This window comes from Gymnoscopelus microlampas (genome assembly GCF_963454915.1).
Source record: "Gymnoscopelus microlampas genome assembly, chromosome: 20".
NCBI classification, from domain to species: domain Eukaryota; kingdom Metazoa; phylum Chordata; class Actinopteri; order Myctophiformes; family Myctophidae; genus Gymnoscopelus; species Gymnoscopelus microlampas.
The window spans coordinates 42,324,713-42,345,898 of record NC_139957.1 but is presented as its reverse complement, the minus strand read 5'-3'; the positions used below and the strand labels follow the sequence as shown (position 1 = coordinate 42,345,898).

The 21,186-nt window shown below is 41.8% G+C and overlaps 1 protein-coding gene across 2 annotated transcripts; it reads right to left on the bottom strand.

Annotated features, from left to right (window-relative positions):
- Positions 1-4,463: 4,463 nt before the first annotated feature.
- commd8 (COMM domain containing 8) lies at positions 4,464-20,865 on the bottom strand. 2 transcript variants are annotated; one of them, XR_014599849.1, is made up of 6 exons: positions 20,790-20,865; positions 16,457-16,612; positions 14,759-14,911; positions 8,835-8,990; positions 5,631-5,731; positions 4,464-5,258 (listed from the first exon to the last, which is right to left on the bottom strand). XR_014599849.1 is itself a non-coding variant. In XM_084045177.1 (5 exons), the coding sequence occupies exons 1-5, from the start codon at positions 20,832-20,834 to the stop codon at positions 5,711-5,713; spliced, it is 531 nt and encodes a 176-aa protein (XP_083901303.1). In that variant the 5' UTR covers positions 20,835-20,865; the 3' UTR covers positions 4,464-5,710. The 2 variants fall into 2 exon arrangements, 1 of the variants encoding a protein (XP_083901303.1); XM_084045177.1 differs by having other exon boundaries at positions 4,464-5,731.
- Positions 20,866-21,186: the final 321 nt, after the last annotated feature.

The following is a 21,186-nucleotide window of genomic DNA, read 5'->3' as shown; positions in this document are numbered from 1 at the left end:
ACAACCCGTACATCTACATAAACGTTCAGATTTCAAATATAAAGTGCTGACCCCCGCGGCCATGGATGTTACAAGTTGAAACGCCTGGGTCTAAGTACCCGTATCTATACCGTATTGTTCGATAAAAAGCATTTTATTCCGATCGGTGGCCATTTTCTTAAGCGTTTTCTCCATGCTTTTAACTGCGCGACCCTATCGGTTGGGACGTGTACTGCACTCTGGTGCATTATAACTATGAAAAAAACAGCCATCAACAATAGGAGTAAAATGCTTTTTCTTGCACAATACGGAAGATACGGGTACAGAATCCAAGCGTTTTAACTTCCTACATCCGTGGCCGTGGAGTAAGCACTTGATATTTGAAATCTGAACGTTTATGTAGATGTACGGGATGTAAATATAGACATTTCAAAAACCAGGAACAAGTAGCGACAGCCATGTTTCAGGGCTAGATTGGCTGCGACTAAACAAGACACAGGTGAACAACATTTGCAAATCACCGGATTGGTGAGCCAACAAGTCCACAGTGGTGGAAAAAGTAGCCCTACTCCCATTGTTTGACTTAAGTAAACATATAATAGGCTACTGCAATGTAGAACTATGTTACAAGTTAAAGTCCGGTATTAAAAATGTACTTGAGTAAAAGTACAAAAGTATTGGCTTCAAAACATACTTAAAGTACTGCAAGTAAAAGTAAACTAAGTACATTTACTCAAGTACTATACTGTGAAGTACACTTTTGAGGATTTTTTATTTTACTGGAGTATTTCCCATTTTCAATACTTTTACTTCTACTCCACTGCATCTCAGAGGCAAATATTATACTTTAACTTCACTACAATTATTTGAAAACTTGAGTTACTAGTTACTTTGCAGATATCAATTATATTATATTATAAAACACACATTAACCACTTTAGTCCTATTTTATACATAGGCTATTTGAAAATTGTGAACTTGTTCTGCTATCTGCTATTTACAAACATTTTAATACTTCTACTTTTTGTTCTTTGAGTACATTTTTTCCAAATTGACACTTATTATTCCGCGGACCCCCATTTGAAAAGATATGCCCAGGACCCCCATAAGAGAAGATTAGTACGTCTCTAGCAGTGATTTTCAACCATTTTAATTTCAAGGACCCCACAGTTTGACATGCATTAGAGGCTACGGACCCCCATTTAATGGCATTTCTATCTCTGGTACCCCAATTCATATCGTAAAATCAATGTTAATTTAACTCTGAGAGTGCAAATGGAACCAAATGAACCTGTTAGGGTCCATGTGGTTCCATGTGTACACTCCCAGAGTCACAGACCCATAAGGGTCCATTTGGTTCCATTTGTACACTCTCAGAGTTACAGACCCATAAGGGTCCATTTGGTTCCATTTGTACACTCTCAGAGTTACAGACCCATAAGGGTCCATTTGGTTCCTATAAATCATTTAGCTGGGGACCCCCTGGTATCCCTTCAAGTACCCCTGGGGGTCCCCGGACCCCACTTTGAGAACCAATGAGTTAAGAAGTCTGAAGACAAATAGTGTCACCACGCTGAAGAACAACATCCATCCATCCATCCATCCAATTTCAACCGCTTATCCGGAGTCGGGTAGCGAGGGCAACAGATGCAGCAGAGAGCTCCAGACGTCCTTGTCCCAACATTAGCCACGAGCGAGACGTTATACAAGGCCAGCGTGTAGACATAATCCCCCCCGTGGTCCTCGGTCTGCCCCGGGGGGCCTCTGGCTCCATGTTTCCACATGAAGGAGCAGCGGTTATGCTCCCAGTCTCTCCCGGGTGACTGAACTTCTCACCCGTGGTGTAAAGTAACTAAGTACATTTACTCAAGTACTGTACTTAAGTACAATGTTGAGGCATTTTTGCATTACTGGAGTGTTTCAGTGCTTTTACTTCTACTCCACTACATCTCAGAGGCAAATGTTGTACTTTTACTCCACTACAATTACTTTTAGTTACAATTACTTTTAGTTACTTTAGTTACTAGTTACTTTGCAGATATAAATGATTATATTACAAAACATACATCAACCACTTCAGCCCTACTTTATACATAATATTTGAAAATACGCGATCTACAAGCTCACAACGCATTGTGAGCTTGTAGATCTGCTATTTTCAAACATCTTAGTACTTTTACTTTTGGTACAGTAGTTTAAGTATATTTTGATGCCAATACTTTTGTACTTTTACTCAAGGAACATTTTGAACACAGGCCTTTTACTTGTAACAGAGTATTTTTATACTGCGGTATTGGTACTTTTACTTAAGTAAAATATCTGAGTACTTCTTCCACCTCTGTCTACCTCCCACATCATCTGGTTGCCACACGTATATGTAAATGAGCACTTTGAGCAAAACAAACAAAGAAGTCCTGACGTCACTTGTTCATCCCCAGGTTCGTAAAGTAATTTCTCCATGGAGAATAACATTGAGTCATCTTAGAATCGTCTCATATAAGAATTGTGTTCCAAAAATAAACAAACTGTCTTGGCGATATTGTCAGGGCTCTGTATCGTTTATGATAGTCAGTCACTTATATTTGATACAGTCCGTTTCTGGCGAAAATGTAACTAATTCGGTGGAAGTAACATTACTTCACGTGGCATAGTAGCGCAGACATGTTTGTTTCGGGCAATGTTAAGCCAACCTGGTTTATACCCCTCGAAGATGTCCGCTGCTACCAAAAGACACTTGTTGACGCCCCCTTCAGGATTTTTGGCACGCTCTATAGTATTTGCATCAGCTGTCTCAAGTACAAGCAGCTCTATTTCTAATAATAGGAGAGCAGAGTTTTAATTCATAGAGTGAGAGAGACAGAGTGACGATGGCTACGTGACAAACTCGTTATCGATCAAATGCACCTCATGATGCAAACCTTGGCCTGTATCTCTTGTTCTAGATCAGTGGTTCTCAAAGTGGAGTCCGGGGACCCCCAGGGGTCCTTGGGGGTGGGGGGGGGGGGGGGGGGGGGAGTTCCAGCGGGTCCTGAGTAAAATGTGTTAATATAGCATCACAATCATTTTAACCACTTTATCCATTTATATGTTAGATATTTAAAAAATACCAGATATACAAGCTCGTACACCTTGTACATCTGCTATTTTTTTAACATTTTTTTATGTTTCGCAATGCAAAAAGTCTTCTCTTCTGGGGGTCCCTGGCACAAAACATATTCAAATGGGGGTCCGCCACCAAATACATATGAATTTAGGGGTCCTTGACACGACAAAGTTTGAGAACCACTGCTCTGGATATCTGGATTGTGACCCTGACCTTCTCATAATCATCCTTTCAGAGGACCATTCCCTCTGAGATTAACCACTTGAACCCTAGCCTTTCTATTCTGGGGTGAATTAAGCCTATAGTCAGCAAAAAATGCCGATCAACAAGCTCACAACGCATCGCGATGCGTTGTGAGCTTGTGGATCGGCATTTTTCATCAAAGAAATTTGGTGTAAAGCGAAATACTAGGGCAATGGTTCTCAAACTTTTTTTGGCTCAGGTCACCCCTGTAAATAACTTTATCATCCACGGCACCCCTGAATGACATTGTTCATTTCTAGAACCTTATGTCATATTATGCTACGTAAATATGTGAAACTTTCCCTCTAAGATCCAGTATAAGTCTTGCGGAAAACTTGAGAGAATATCGTTTCCATCAGGACAGAACGTTTGCACTTGGTGTTTAACCACTTGAACCCCAGCATCCCTATTCTGGGGGGAGCGTTTTCCAAAAAATAGCCGATCTACAAGCTCACAACGCGTCACAACGTGGCGCGTTGTGAGCTTGTAGATCTGCTATTTTTGGCGAAGAGACTTGGTGTACTGTAGAATGAAAAAAAAAGCACCAAGAACAGTGCAACTCGCGTCCGTTTTACTAAGTCTAGACGGTCTAAGTGGTTAAACTGAAGTGATATTGATAAATTCCAAATATTATCAAAGTATTCTGCGGCACCGCTGGACTTGCATCACGGCACCCTATTTGAGAAACCCTGTACTAGCCTAGGGGACCTAGTTTAGAGCCCGGCGGGCCCCTGGCCAAATCTTGCCAGAGATGATTTCACAAATTTGTTTTGTCTTTTTCTTCTTTTGTGCCGTTTCTGTTTTTATTGCACTGCTGCTCCCCTTGTAAACCGTATTGTTTTGTATTGTTCTTATTGAACTTTTTAATCTATGTTATATAACGACCTCTTCCATTATGGAAAGGATTCCAAATAAGCCTGCTGGCTTCTTCCTTTCCTCGCACAGCAACTTGTTTTATAACAATGTGCTAAATAAACTAAACTGAACTACATTTCTCCAGTTATTTCCCCAACAGTCAGAATGTGACTTTTTTTTTTTACCCAGAAAGTGAATCATCTGTTTGGGGAATTAAGCATGTCAGGACGTCCTGGCTTCTGTAAATAAACAGACAGATATATTTCATTTCAACATGTTTTATTATACAATTACAATGCATTCGAAACTCACAAAGTCACATTAGAAGAACATAACATGGAATGCAGTTAAGAGTTTACTGAATAAAGATACACAAACAAGGCAGTTTTCTTACAGAAGGCCTTGTTGCTTTTTCCAAACAAATTGAACGAGTTGTTATCAAACTTTGTCTCACTATACTATACGTCTGTCAAATGGAGCTTCTCAACCTCAAGGCAGCTTTGGGCAAAAAAAAGCTATTTACCATCGAGGTTCCAAGCAAGCTGACAGGGAACAGGTTAAATAAATAGATATCATCTCTGTCTGCATGGTGGAAACCTCATGTGTCCAAAACTGTTAACTTTTCACGATTCAAATTCAAAAACGGCAAAAGTAGCATGGTTGAGTAGATCTACAAGCTCGCGTTTCGAGTTGAGAGCTTGTAGATCTGCTATTTTCGGCTAATGTTCCCCTTCAGAAAAGGAATTGTAGGGTTCAAGTGGTTAATGTAAAAAGAAATCGAAATCCTATCACACAAGGATTTGGCGGACCCCCTATAGTAGCTCTGAGGACCCCCTAGGGGTCCCGGACCCCCTGTTGAAGACCCCTGGTATAGAGCGTGTGAACATCACGCTCTGAACATCACGCTCAACATTGGTTCAATATATAACCCACAGACACAGCCGATCTACAAGTACGTCGGCTACTTGCGCTACTTTTGCGTGACACTCTCGTACGAAAAATAATCCGCAGAGCAGGGGCATTCATTGACAAAAAAACGAACAACATAAAAAAGTTGAAATATGGAGATACAAGGTTTCTGTGTTTTACAGCAGGGGTCTTCAACGTTTTCAGGCCAAGGACCCCCTAGCTGAGAAAGAGATGAAGCAGGGACACCCTCTATATTGTATAAAATTGTGTTTCAGATAAACTTTTGCTGCTCTTTTTTCCCCTCTACACCTATAACTCTTTGCCAAAATAGCCAAAAAAAGCTCACAATACCTCGCAGCGCAAGGCGTTGTGATCTTGTAGATCTGCTATTTTTGGCTAAACTTCTCCTTAGAAAAGGGATGCTATGGTTCAAGTGGTACATGTAAAAAAAAAAAAGAAAAAATCATATCACAAAGATTTGGCGGACCCCCTGTAGTAACTCTGAGGACCCCCTAGGGGTCCCGGACCCCCTGTTGAAGACCCCTGTTTTACAGTGATGTTTTAACAGCCAGTCCCTCCTCTGATGTCTTTTGGCCCTGTAGTGCGTGGTGGGGTCAGAGGTCATTTCAACTGCAACACCACCTGGGAAGACACACAAACACACATCAGTCAATATCAGTGGTATAAAGTAACTAAGTACATTTACTCAAGTACTGTACTTAAGTACAATTTTGAGGATTTTTTTTTTATACTTTACTTGAGTATTTCCAATATCCAATACTTTACTTCTACTCCACTACATCTCAGAGGAAAATGTTGTACTTTTACTCCACTACAATTATATGAAAACGTTAGATACTAGTTACTTATAATTATTATTAAAAAACACACTAACCACTTCAGCCCTATATATATATATATATATATATATATATATATATATATATATATATATATATATATATATATATATATTTCGGCCACAATTTTTGCTATAACCATTATTTTATACTTTGGGCTATTCAAAAATAGCAGATATACAAGCTTGTAGCACAGCACCGAGTGCAGCGCTACGAGCTTGTAGATGTGCTATTTAAAAAAAATCTTTGAATCCATATATTTTTTGGAAACAACATTTTTAACTCAAATCTTTGCTTCTGGGGGGTCCCAGGAACAAAATATTCAAAATTTGCACATATTATTCTAACGATTTAAAAAAAAAAAATAGCAGATCTACAAGCTCATAGCGCGGCACTCGCTGTAAGTAAAGTACAGATACTCAAAATATGTACTTATGTCCAGCACTCAAGTAAATATACTTAAGTACATGTAAGGCACTGGTCTTGTGCAGCGGTGTGAAACTGAAGGCGTGCTCCAGGCTGTGACTTTCAGACTGAAGGAACAACGGATGCAGACACATTTTGGAACCTGAAACCGATGTTCTGTTTTGTTCTGTTCTCCCTGAAAATTATACATCAATGAACCAATTAACCACTTAAATCCTATTCCTATATCATAGGTCGGTGTACAATGGTGTCGTGCAAAAAAATAGCCGATATAAAAGCTCACAACGCGCGGCATCCAGTGGTGGAAAAAGTACTCACATATTTTACTTAAGTAAAACTATCAATACTGCAATGTGGAAATACTGTGTAAAAGTCCGAAATTCAAAATTTACTTGAGTAAAAGTACAAAAGTATTGACATCAAAATGTACTTAAAGTACCAAAAGCACAAAGTACAGTACTCATCATGTATTGCAGAATGTCCCATTTCACAAGTTTTCAAAATGTATAGAAATGGTTTGAAAATAGCAGATCTACAATTCTACTTGTAGATCTGCTATATTCAAATGGCCGAAATGTATTTAGGGCTGAAGTGGTTAATGTATGTTTTGTAATAATAATCAAAATCGACAACGTAACTACAGTAGTAACTAAAGTTGTCAAATAATTGAAGTGGAGTAAAAAGTATAATATTTGCCTCTGAGATGTAGTGGAGTAGAAGTAAAAGCACTGAAAATTGTAAATTCTCCAGTAAAGTAAAAAATACCTCAAAATTGCACTTAAGTACATTACTTGAGTAAATGTACTTACACTAGTTACTTTACACCACTGGCAGCATCGCTATGCGACAATCTGGGTTTCAGAGTCCATTGAGGTGCTTGGCTTCTGAATGGATCTGCAGATCTTCAAGCTTCAAGCTGGCTTGAGTTCTGGATCCCCATTTGCCAATCATCCATCATGCCATAACATTATCGTGCCGTTTCAGTGACGATTATATCAGTGGTGCTCAAACATTTTCATGTGAAGGACCCCCAAAAGTACATGTATTTGGCCGCGGACCCTCAAGTCAAAATAATTTGTTCCAGGGACCCCCAGAAGCAAAGATTTGAGCTACAAATGTTCGCTTTAAAAAAGTATTACATTCAAAGATTTACACACATTTTCACCATTTTTCAAAAATAGCAGATCTACAAGCTCATGGCGCGGCACTTGGTGCCGCGCCATGAGCTTGTAGATCTGCTATTTTTGAATTGCCAAAGTATAAAAGGTTAAAGCGGTTAAAATTATTGTGATGCTATATTAACACATTTAGCTGGGGACCCCCTGGAACCTCCCCCAAGGACCCCTGGGGGTCCCCCGACCCCATTTTGAGAGCCAACGGATTAGACAATCATTACACATTTTTAATGTGTTTAATGTAATCTTTACAACCTCTAACCAACGTAATCTTGTGTCGGTTAATTGAACAACCGAGAAACAGGCTTTTTTCTCTTTGTTTCTTTCGCCTTTTTTCCCCCTTTCCAATTTGCCCTCTAGCGCCCTCATTTTGAAAACCTGTGAACTACCGATCCAGACGCATTCTATTATCAAACTAAAGATACACTTTAGTGTTGTATTGTGATGACGTGCAACCCTAACCTTTTAATTTCAAGGACCCCCCCAACTCTGAGTTACAGACCTATAAGGCTCCATTTGGAACCCCCCCCTAGAGGCGGCGATGGCTCAGGAGGTATAGAGCGGTCGCAGTTCGATCCCGGGGTTCTCCCTGAGTTACAGTGACGAAGTGTCCTTGAGCAAGACACTGAACCCCTAACTGCTACGGAGGAGCAGGTTGGTGCCTTGCATGGTTTCCTCCGCCATCGGTGTGTGTGTGTGTGTGTGTGTGTGTGTGTGTGTGTGTGTGTGTGTGTGTGTGTGTGTGTGTGTGTGTGTGTGTGTGTGTGTGTGTGTGTGTGAATGTAATACACACAGTAAAGCACCTTGGATAAAAGGCTGTATAAATGCATCCATTTACGTATTATTTCACCCCTCAAGGTACCCTGAGGGTTCTTGGACCCTTGCACCAACGGGCTGAGGTGTGTGTGTGTGTGTGTGTGTGTGTGTGTGTGTGTGAGAATGTGTGTTATTTGGGTGACATACAGGGATAAACACAGCGGCTGCTCTTAACACAATGAGTCACCAGAGGGCAGAGCACACGACTCAGCATTTTCTCCCTGCTATACGCTAAGGTAGAGACTGAGTGCCAATGACACGCTCTCTGTGTTCTACACACCATACAGAGAGGAGAGAGAGAGAGAGACACAGAGAGAGAGAGAGAGAGACACAGAGAGAGAGAGAGAGAGAGAGAGAGAGAGAGAGAGAGAGAGAGAGAGAGAGAGAGAGAGAGAGAGAGAGAGAGAGAGAGAGAATGATAGTGACACTGTGAGACAGGGACAGACAGACAGACAGACAGACAGCTACCTTGTTGGCAGCCTCCAGTGAGCTGACGAGGCCGTTGAGCTCGTCTCTGCTCATCTCCATGACAACGGGCCGGAGGACTCCGTTCTCCCTCACGTCCAAACTGAGACTCAACAGAGGAGTCTGGAGGGACTGGATCTTATCACTGGACAACGCTAACTGAGAGAGAGACACAGAGAGCGAGACAGGGAGAGAGAGAGATTTTTTTTTTTAACCACCTTTATTTTCTAATAAATAATGACACTCTCAGTCATGACATAACAGTAGTAAATGGTGCATTTATATAACGCCTTTATCCAAGGGTGCTTTACATGTGCATCACATTCATACACCGATGCCGGAGCAAACCATGCAAGGCACCAACGTGCTCGTCGGGAGCAGTTAGGGGTTCAGTGTCTTGCTCAAGGACACTTCGACACTAACTCTATAGCTGAATTCCGATACCCCAAACGTTCAATTCAATTCAATTCAATTTTATTAAAGTGTCAAATCACAACAAGTTGTCTCAAGACACTTTACATGTAGAGAAGAGACCCGACAATCCCACCCTGAACAAGCAACACTCGCTCACTCTCCTCGCGTCCTCCACTCGCACCTAAGCCTAAGCTAAAAACTGTTAGGATTTAGAAGACATTTGTAGAATCCCCCAGAAGCAAAGATCTGAGTAACAAATGTTCGCTTGAAGAAATCTATATTCAAAGATTTGCACACATTTTTACGATTTCTCAAAAATAGCAGATCTACAAGCTCATAGCGCGGCACTCGGTGCCGCGCTATGAGCTTGTATATCTGCTATTTTTGAATAGCCAAAGTGTAAAATAATGCTTTTTAAGCTCAAATCTAAGAATGACACAAATTGGCCTCATAGGATCGGAACGCACTCTAGCGTCATTTCAAAGCGACGGCAAATTCCGCGATCACTTATGAACGTGTCAGACAGCTGGATCACTGGAACCAGAGCCGTGGATGAAAATATACATGCATAGAATAATATGTACGTATAGAATTAGTACAGAATACAAGAATAAGACAATTTCTAAAAATGACACACAGATGCTTACAGTCTTGTGGTAGTACCAAATTAAAAACCAAACGCTCCTCCACAACAGAACAGGCTCATTGAAACACCACAGAGAGAATAAAAAAACTAAATCCACTCTAATTCTGGCTCTCACCAATGCTTCAAAGGCTCCTCCCCAAAAACACTTAGTAGCAGATTTATCCTACTTTTGCTGCCATTTTTTGAGAGAGAGAGAGAGAGAGAGAGAGAGAGAGAGAGAGAGAGAGAGAGAGAGAGAGAGAGAGAGAGAGAGAGAGAGAGAGAGAGAGAGAGAGAGAGAGAGAGAGAGAGAGAGAGAGAGAGAGAGAGAGAGAGAGAGAGAGAGAGAGAGATTGTTGTAATGTAGCACAGCTCTGTTTACAAATGCCTTTATTCCCTTTCAATATGTCATACATTATTTTGTTTTGTTCCACTTTTGCTTTGGCAATGTAAAACGTGTTTTCAGATGCCAATAAATCCCTTTGAATTGACTAACACAGAGAGAGAGAGAGAGAGATTTTATTTTTTAACCACCGTTATTTTCTAATATATAATGACACTCTGAGTCATGACATACAGTAGTAAATGGTGCACTTATATAATGCCTTTATCCAAGGTGAGAGAAAAATGGAAGGAGAGATAACGCTGTGGTTCTCAAACATTTTCATCAAGTCAAGTTAAACATGGATTTGGCCATGGACCCCCCACCTGAAAATATTGTATGCCAGGGACCCCCCATGCAAGATTTTGTCTAAATTGTTAAAAAATAATATTCCACATTTTTATTTTTTTTTGAAAAAAAAAAACTAATAAAAATTGCAGATCTACAAGCTCACAACGCAAGCATGCGAGACCTCCTGGAGGAGGTTGTTGAGTAGTCCTTGAGGGATTGACCCTTGTAATCTCATGCACATACGTACTTTACCACCTTATGCTTAACCTCACGTACATACTTTAGATTTCTTTGGCTATTTTTGGAAAAGTAGTGAAAATGTGTGATTTTTTGTATTTTTTAAAGCCAACATTTTTAACTTGTTACAACTTCTGGGGGGTCCCTGGAACAAAATATGTTGAGATGGGGGAGTCCGCGGCCAAATACATTTTCAAAGAAACTGTTAGGATTTAGAAAACATTTGTAGAATCCCCCCAGAAGCAAATATTTGAGTTACAAATGTTTGCTTTAAAAATATATATATTAAAAGATTTATACACATTTTAACGTTTTTTTTTCTTCAAAAATAGCAGATCTACAAGCTCAAAACTCTGTGCCACGCTGCGAGCTTGTAGATCTGCTATCTATGAATAGTCAAAGAAATCAAAAATTGACACAGATTCGTTACCGGTCTTAAAGGGTTAATCATTTATCTTTTTTTTTTAAAACCTCAATGATGAGTCTCTCAGCGATGTCCTCTGCCATGTGGAAACATGAGAGATATGTTGAAATGGACACCCTGGATATTCAGCTGGTTTTTGATTCCAAGCAGAGCGTATCGGTAACGTTTTGCACCCGGTGAAAGACATAAGACAGACAGGATGGTGTAAGACAGACAGGATGGTGTAAGACAGACAGGATGGTGTAAGACTGGAAACCTTTGAAAATGTACGCCTACAATGACAGACGACAACGTTGTGACGCGTGTGTGAGCTTGTAGATCGGCTACTTTCAAATAGCCTACGTATAAAATAATGCTAAAGTGGTTAATGTATGTTTTATAATATAATAATTTATATCTGCAAAGTAACTAAATATTTCAAATAATTGTAGTGGAGTAAAAGTACGATATTTGCTTCTGAGATGTAGAGGAGAAAAAGTTAAATTATTGAAAATTGAAAATACTCCAGTATAAGTAAAAAAATACCTCCGAACTGTACTTAAGTACAGTACTTGAGTAAATGTACTTAGTTACTTTCCACCACTGCTGAGGAGTCAGGACAGGACAGTGTAGGACTGGGGCTGCCAACATTGGACTGTCAGAATCCAGGAGATTGGTTGGGGGGCGTGGCTAGCGGGGGGTCTGGGGGTCCTCCCCCCAAGTTTTTTTAACAGAGTAGATGTAATTTCCTGTGTTTTTTGGTGAATTGTGTTAGTTTAATACTTTTATCAGGCTTGCTTTACTAGCATTGGAAAATGATGTGTACAATTTCCATTAAAAAAGCAGGCCTACAGAAATTGATTTGATGACTGAAGCAATGTAAGACTCATCTTTAATAATAACCATTCATTACTTAAAAGTTTATATCTCTGTACGATGGCATGCACTGTAATTTCCTGTGTTCTGGTGAATTTTGGGAGTGGATCCAGGAGTGTTGGCAGCCCTGGTGTAGGATTCTAGACTAACACGGTGATGTACAGGCCAGCCTGGGCGCCATAAATCTAATAATAATATGTAATATAATGCTATGCTTTAAAGTGAGTATACAGTAGGTAACATCTATCTCTAGGAGGAGGAGGAGGAGGAGAAGGAGATGCAGTCTGTCTGTCCACGGGGCTAATGGGAATAAAAAACAGCCAATAAAATCAAGAAGACAATTTAACAGTCAAATGAAATGGGCTTACAGGTGATTCATTTTATGGTTGCATTTTAACGAACTAGTGCCGTACCCTTTGTTAGGGTGCTTAGAGGACAGGGCTATGATTTGGCCAAACCCCCCCCCCCCCCCCCCCTTAAGTAAAAGTATCAATACTGCAATGCAGAAATACTCTGTTACAAGTAAAAGTCCAGAATTCAAAAATGTACTTGAGTAAAACAAGCTCAAAGTGCGGCGCATTGTGAGCTTGTAGATCTACTATTTTCAAATGGCCGAAATGTATATAGGGCTGAAGTGGGTATGTTTTGAAATAATAATCCAAATCTACAAAGCAACTAGTAACTAAAGTTCAAATAATTGTAGTGGAGTAAAAGTGCAATATTTGCCTCTGAGATAGTGGAGTAGAAGTAAAAGTACTGAAAACTGGAAAATACTCCAGCAAAGTAAAAGTACCTCAAAACTGTACTTAAGTACATACTTGAGTAAATGTACTTAAGTCACTTTACACCACTGGTGAGGAGCTCCATATTTGGGCATACCTCCCCCCCCCCCCCCCCCCCGCCCCCCCCCGTTCAACACCAAATCTATTTTTACAGCTATTACCTGCAAATGATAGACATGGTTATAAAACTAGACAGGCACTAAGGCTTAAAGCTGTCACTTCACTTTACCTCTGCCCAGAACCAATGCACTTAACAAAACAGTAATGTACAGAGCCAGAGCATACTGTAATACTCTCCCCCCACATTTGACTCTAACTAGAAATACATTTGGTTTCAAAAATAAACTTAAGGAAGCAATAATCAGAAAGGAAATGAGATTAGATTGTTATTATTGGTATTTTCAGACCATTATTTTACTTTTAATGTACATTTTGCTCTCCAAGTTTGTGTTTTTGTTCACCAACATTGACCATGCTGTACTGCATTTTATGATTTGAGATGTCTTATTTTGCCTGGACCCCAGGAAGAATAGTACGGTGCAGACTAATGGGGATCCTTAACAAACAATAAACAACAATATTATTTGCCAAAAATGGCTGATCTGCAAGCATAGAACATGTTGTGTTGTAATGTGTTGTGAGCTTGTAGATTTGCAATTTTCCGGTGAACATTTGCCACAGAACACAAGGGTTCCAATGGTTAAGCAGAAACATTGTCTGTGTATACAGTATGTAATGACAATGTAATGACGATACGGCCCTTTAAAAAGGGATAGTTCACCCTCAAAATGATTGTTTTCCTATCAATTACACACTCCATGAAGCCATGAATTCATGTAGATTTTTTTTGTTTTTGTCGCATTCCTAAGTCAATAATTTGATGACCGGATGAAGTGTCAACTTTGAGTCTCCTACCTAGTCTCCTATTAGCATCTTTCCGCCGGTCATCAAATTATTGCCTTAGGAATGCGACAATGTAATTGATAGAAAATAAGTAATTCTTGGGGTGAAGTATCCCTTTAAAAGGGATGCACTGGCATTGACTTTAAGTCCATTGTTCTTCAAGGTGCACTTTGTCAACGTTGTATCAAAATGTTACAACTTTTCGGCACACTGCTAAGTATAAATCGGGCAATACAAAATACATTTTAGTTGACTAAATCAACTGTAGATTTATTCGACTAAAATCATATAATATTTAGTCGACTAAAACTACACTAAAACATAAATGGAATTTTATTCAAAAGACTATGAACTCCGGTTGACAGACGGAATGTAGACGGTACCCGTGGGAGCAGTATGGGTTGGCGCCCCAGCCTGCGTCTTCCGTGAGGAAGAAGCCCAACAAACCCACGGTGAGGCCTTTTAGGAGGACCTTTCAGGCAAGCCGCAAGTGGAGCCTGCAGTACCACTAAGACACCATCACGACAGAGTGAAATGTTTGGATCGGGGGGAGTCTGATGCAACGCTCAGGTCCTGGACCTGGTGAGACGAAGGAGGAGCCCGGCCGGGAGGCCATCCACAGAGCCTAGTCCCTCCACGTGACAGAGCCTCTCCTCTCCCCCGGTCCTGGCATAGTAGTTCCGGAGAAACGGGGGTCCCCAGCAAAATGAGTTAACATAGCGTCACAATAATTTTTAACCACTTAGCTTTGGCTATTCAAAAATAGCAGATATACAAGCTCATAGAGCGGCACCGAGTGCTTCTGGGGGTCCCTGGCACAAAAAGTTTTCAGATGGGGGTCCGCGGCCAAATTTATATCAATTTAGGGGTCCTTGGCATGAAAAAGGTTGAAAACCACTGCAATAGGTGCATCCATGTGATGTTTTTTATTTAACTATAAACTAAATCAAAATGTTATGTGAAAATCAACACTTGGACAACATAGATCCAGAGTGAGGTGAGGTGGTGTCGTACCTTGAGCTGCCAGTCAAAGTCCTGCAGCGTGGTGCTGGAGATGCTGTTGGTTCTGTCCAGCAGAGCCTGGCACAGCTCCTCCTGTCTGGCCTTCAGCACAGCCTGCAGCGCCTCCCTGTGGCCGCTGGACACATCTGCCAGCACTGCCTGCACCTATAGTTCACACAGCACAGCAACACACGCCATGAGCACACACACACACGCACACACAGCCACACAGCACAGCAACACACGCCATGAGCACGCACACACACACGCACGCGCATAGCGCTATGAGCTTGAAGATCTGCTATTCTTGTGCAAATCTTTGAATATATATATTTCTTTTTAAAAAAAGCGAACATTTGTAACTCAAATCTTTGCTTCTGGGGGATTCTACAAATGTCCTCTAAATCCTAGGGGAAAAAAACATATGTTGCTATAATATCAGTGGTTCTCAAACCTTTTCATGTCAAGGACCACCCAAAATGATATGTATTTTGCAGCGGACCCCCATCTCAAAATATGTTGTTCCAGGGACCTCCCCAGAAGCAAAGATTTGAGTTAAAAATGTCCACTTTAAAACATATATATAAATATATATTCAAACATTTGGACACATTTTCCATGATTTATAATAAAATAGCAGATCTACAAGCTCACAGCGCGGCACTCGGTGCCGCGCTGTGAGCTTGTATATCTGCTATTTTTTAATAGCCAAAGAATAAGATAATGGTTAAAGTGGTTACACAGATGCGTTCCTCTTTATTGTTATCATTTAAATTGTTTTAAAAACGTTTTATTACGATCTATCTTCAATTGTTTTAAACTCAGAACAAAACTAAATATCATTTCTGTGAGCAGGCTGTTGCCAACGTCTACACCTCTGATGGGAAACTCTGTAAACACCACTGAGCCAGAAGCCATTTGTCTTTTAGACCCATAGTGGAGCCACAAATCTTTTACAAATGTCACCGTTTATTGCACAAACGGTTTGTTGCAGAAACTGTTAGTTCCAGAAACATGATTTTCACCAAATTGGGTACAAATGATCTCTGGAGTCATGTAACAGGGACTGTCAAGCAGGGGTTTTATATTCCATAATGTTTGCCTCTAATTTGGCTTCCAAAATGAGAGGGAAAAAAGCCATATATCATGAACGCAACCTCCAATCAACACCAAGTTTGAATGGCATGTTGAGGGGCACACATCCATATTATATGTATATACATATACTGTATCAACAAGCTCACAACATGTGGCATGGCGATGCGTTGTGAGCTTGTAGATCGCTATTTCTTAGCCATTTCTTTAAATCAATTATTTTAATCAATTACATACATTGATAAGATTGATTAAAGGAGTAGTTCACCCAAATAAATTACTTATTTTCTATCAACTACACACCCCATGAAGCCTTGAATTCATGGAGATCTTTTTATGTTTTTGTCGCATTCCTAAACCAGTAATTTGATGACCGGGTGTATTTCGGTAGGAGACTCAAATAGGCTCCTTTGAGTCTCCTACCGGATACATTAGCATCTTTCAACCCGGTCATCAAATCATTGGCTCCGGAATGCGACAAAAACGAAAAAATTCAAGGCTTCATGGGGTGTGTAATTGATAGAAAATAAGTAATTTTTGGGGTGAACTACTCCTTTAACAGTTACACCCCTATGTGAAAGTGACAACATAGAAGGGTCAGTGAGACCGTCTGACCTCCTCCTCAGAGCTGGTGTTCCCCACGGCCAGGCGGAAGAAGGACGACAGAGACTCCAGCAGCTGCAGCCACTCCTCCAAGCTCCAGGTGGCGCTGTAGTCTGCCAGGCGAGGGCCCTCTCGCCCGCACAGCCCGTCCACCACGCTGTGACACAGCTGCAAGGGGAGGAGGACACAGCACAGTGAGACATGTATGAGGACACAGCACAGTGAGACATGTATGAGGACACAGCACAGTGAGACATGTATGAGGACACAGCACAGTGAGATATGACACAGCACAGTGAGACATGTATGCAGGAGGACACAGCACAGTGAGACATGTATGCAGGAGGAGGACACAGCACAGTGAGACATGTATGCAGGAGGACACAGCACAGTGAGACATGTATGCAGTTACTTTATACAGCACAGTGAGACATGTATGAGGACACAGCACAGTGAGACATGTATGAGGACACAGCACAGTGAGACATGACACAGCACAGTGAGACATGTATGCAGGAGGACACAGCACAGTGAGACATGTATGAGGACACAGCACAGTGAGACATGTATGAGGACACAGCACAGTGAGACATGACACAGCACAGTGAGACATGTATGCAGGAGGACACAGCACAGTGAGACATGTATGCAGGAGGAGGACACAGCACAGTGAGACATGTATGAGGACACAGCACAGTGAGACATGTATGAGGACACAGCACAGTGAGACATGTATGAGGACACAGCACAGTGAGACATGTATGAGGACACAGCACAGTGAGACATGTATGAGGACACAGCACAGTGAGACATGTATGAGGACACAGCACAGTGAGACATGTATGAAGACACAGCACAGTGAGACATGTATGAGGACACAGCACAGTGAGACATGTATGAGGACACAGCACAGTGAGACATGTATGAGGACACAGCACAGTGAGACATGACACAGCACAGTGAGACATGTATGCAGGAGGACACAGCACAGTGAGACATGTATGCAGGAGGAGGACACAGCACAGTGAGACATGTATGCAGTTACTTTGATGCAAAAGTACAACAAGCACAGTCCCTTCATCATGGTCATCAGTGATGGAAGTACTTGCATGTTTTACTTAAGTAAAAGTATCGATAGACATACTCTGTTACAAGTAGTCAAAATGTACTTACAAAGTACAAAAGTATCGGCATTATAATATATTTAAAGTACCAAAAGTAAAAGTACTCATTGTGCAGCATGTCCCATTTCACAAGTTCAAAATGCATCAACAAATCTTTTGAAAATAGCCGATCCACAATGCGTCGCGATGCGACGCATTGTGGATCGATTTTCAAATGGCCAGAATATATATACAGCTGAAGTAATCTCAGCAGAGGACATGCTGTTTTTTCCTTTTTTTTTTACTATGGGTTCCTAGATTGCGGCTGAAGCGGCACCCTGGGCAAGACCTGGGCTGTTGGTTGTCTAGGAAGTGACAACCGGAAATGGTTGCATTTGGCGGAAGTACAGCCCGAGGAAATGACGTTGATGCTTTACAAATCTGTTAACATTCTCCATGAATGAAACGAGTGTTGTGATTGGTCAAAAAATATCGTTTCCGGGGGGAAACGATTTGAGGAGGGCCTTTCAGGCAAGCCGCAAGTGGAGCCTGCAGTACCACCACGGCCCAAGACACCATCATCACGCCAGAATGAAATGTTTGAAGCGGGGGGGAGTCTGGTGCAACGCTCAGGTCCTGGACCTGGTGAGATGAAGGAGGAGCCCGGCCAGGAGGCCACCCACAGAGCCTAGTCCCTCCACGTGACAGAGCCTCTCCTCTCCCACGGTCCCGGCAGAGTAGTCAGGGGGGGTAGTGTTGGGCGGGAGGAGTAGGACGAAAGGCTCTACGTCCTCCCGATGGGGGCTCCTCTCTCAGCAGGTAAGTCAGTAGGACACAACAGCAGTGACAACAACACAGAGATGTGTGTGGGGGGACTGGGGAGGAATTAATTGGCATAACAACTAAATTGGGGATTAAAAAGGGATAAAAGGCAATAACAAACAACAGCAGTGCTGGGCGATAAATCAATATTACATCAATATTGGAAGCTCTGGGATTGAGTGAAAACCTGCAGACACTGAATACATGGTTATGGGTTTGTGCTGCCAGTGATTTGATGAGAAGAGCAGCAGCACTGTTGACGCAAGGTAAAGCTGTGTGTTTTTGCACTAAACACAACGGCCTGTTTGCTTCAGGGTAGAGCAGTCTGTGGTTCTCACCTTTTTGATTGTATTTTATCCCACGATTTTGCAACCCCATTTTTTTCACCCAGTGCCAATTGCTAAATAATCCTGGGCGCTACACTCCCTCTGCCAATTTCCCCTCCATCAGGCGCCCCGGCTGACCAGGGGGAGGCAGTATAGTGACCAGGATTACCGCATGTTTTTGTGAGGGTATTAACTACCATAGGGGACACGGGGAGAACATGCAAACTCCACACAGAGTAGGCCCTTTCGCCAACCCCACCTAGGGTATGGGCACTGATGACACGGAGGAGAGGACACGCTCCCAGCGCCCACAGTGTCCCCGGCGGTAATCGAACCCAGGACCTTCTAGCTGTAAGGCGACTGTGCCACTGTGCTCCCTGGAACCCCCACATCACTTTGTATTTGGTCGCAGATCCCCATCGTAATATATTTTGTACCAGGGACACCCCATACGAGATTTGTGTTGTAAAGATGTTTAAAAAATATTCAAATGTTTTCACATTTTTTTAAACATTGTTGGAAAATAGGCAATCTATAAGTGTTGTGAGCTTGTAGATCGGCTACTTTCAACACAGCTTATGTATAGGGTTAAACTGATTTGAACACAGATTGTTATGCTGTATGGACTGATTTTGCTGGAGACCCCCTGGAAACCCCTCAAGGGGTCCCCGGACCCCACTTTGAGAACCATTGGGGTAGAGCGACTGCTCACATCATAATAAATGCTCTGTCTGCAGTGCTGCAGGCAGCTTCTACTGCTGGTGAACAGCTCCCCCCGGTGGACTGTGTGAAGCATTGCAATGCGACATCCGTTATGTTCAGAGTTGACAGACAGTGATCAAATAATGTTTCTCTGACATCATCACATTGTTATTACATCTTAAACATTTAGATAAACCTCAACAACCTGAATGAGAACATGAATAAACACCTACACAGCATCACTAAACTTTACCAAAACAAAAAAGATTGCTGGACTGAACATAATAATAATATTTGTATAGCACCTTTCATGATAATAATAGCAAAATCAGGCAAAACAGTGAGGACATGAATAACAACACTGAGTGAAGAAAGAGGTCTTGAGCTGAGCTTTAAAGCTATCCACAGAGGAAAACGTCCTTTGGTGAGCACATATGTATGTGGCAACTGAAGGTGTGATTATAATTACCTCACACCAATCACAACGCTATTATGCGTTAATTGTATCATAATGTGCTCAGTCTCACCAAAAGACATTTTCATATGTTCGGTCAACCATTTCGGACCCGACGGGTATGAAAATGTTGTCCATGTGCAGCATTTATCGATGTTGACATTGTTTTAATCTACAGTCTTAGCGTATAAGACCCATATATGCAAAATATAAGGTGCTTGCCCACTTGCACCAAATGTTAACTAAAGGTCCGGAGTCTTTGTCTAATGTATTAGTCCGTAACTTTCAATAAAGAAGTGTTTTACTCCCGTCTGTGGCCGATTCTATCGGAAGTTCCCATAGGTGATAGTGACGGGGCGCACCCGGTGAAAGCCAGAATTACGCTCAATGTAAACAGAAAGCCAACGAGGGGGGAAAATGGTGTTCGGCCACAGACGGGATTAAACCACTTATTTATTGTACAATATGGACTAATACATTGCACAATCACGCCGTACACCTAGGTAACATTTGGGGTAAGCACCTTATATTTTGCATGTGTACATGTTTGGAGAAGTACGGGCTTTACTGGTGACATTCCAGGGCAAAACGGGGGGGGGGGGGGGGGCTAAGACTCTCGTAGAGATAAACATGTCAAAATCGATCAAATACATCTACGATAGCCTTGATCTAAGGCTAACGCAGCCCCACAACTTTGAATATACCGCCACGATAAGTATGCTACCTGGGGGTGATCTCTCTGGCTGTGTATTATGGAATACATTACATGTATGTGATATCACAGCCATTCTAGGGCTACCATGGGACGTTTCATCAAACTGACTGATGACTTTATTCTGCTGTGATCTGCACTGTACATGTAAATGTGTTATGTGCATAAATTACATTATTATTATGTATGTATGTAAGTGATATTAGACAACAGTAGCAGTACTTACAGCAGGACATTGAGCCTCGGGTAACTTAGTGAGTAGGATCACCATGGTGTTGTCATTCACTTCCAGCTTCCTCCCCTCTGTCTCTGTCAAGGAGCACGTGATGAACAACAAGGAGAGGTCACATACGTCACTATCTGAGGCCTCCGGAGGCGGAGCGGGTGGAGCCGGAAGTGCTGGGAAAAGTACTCGCATTACGCGGGGACTACACGTTTCACGCCCACTTTTGAGACAGCGCCGCTACTCGAGGAGGTCCGTTAGAACGATGAACTGCAGCTGCCAATAGACCCCCTTAACACAGTGGTTCTCAAACTTTTTCATGTCAAGGACCCCCAAATTGACTCTTATTAGCCCGCGGACCCCCATTTGAAAAGATAAGCCAGGGACTCCCCATAAGAGA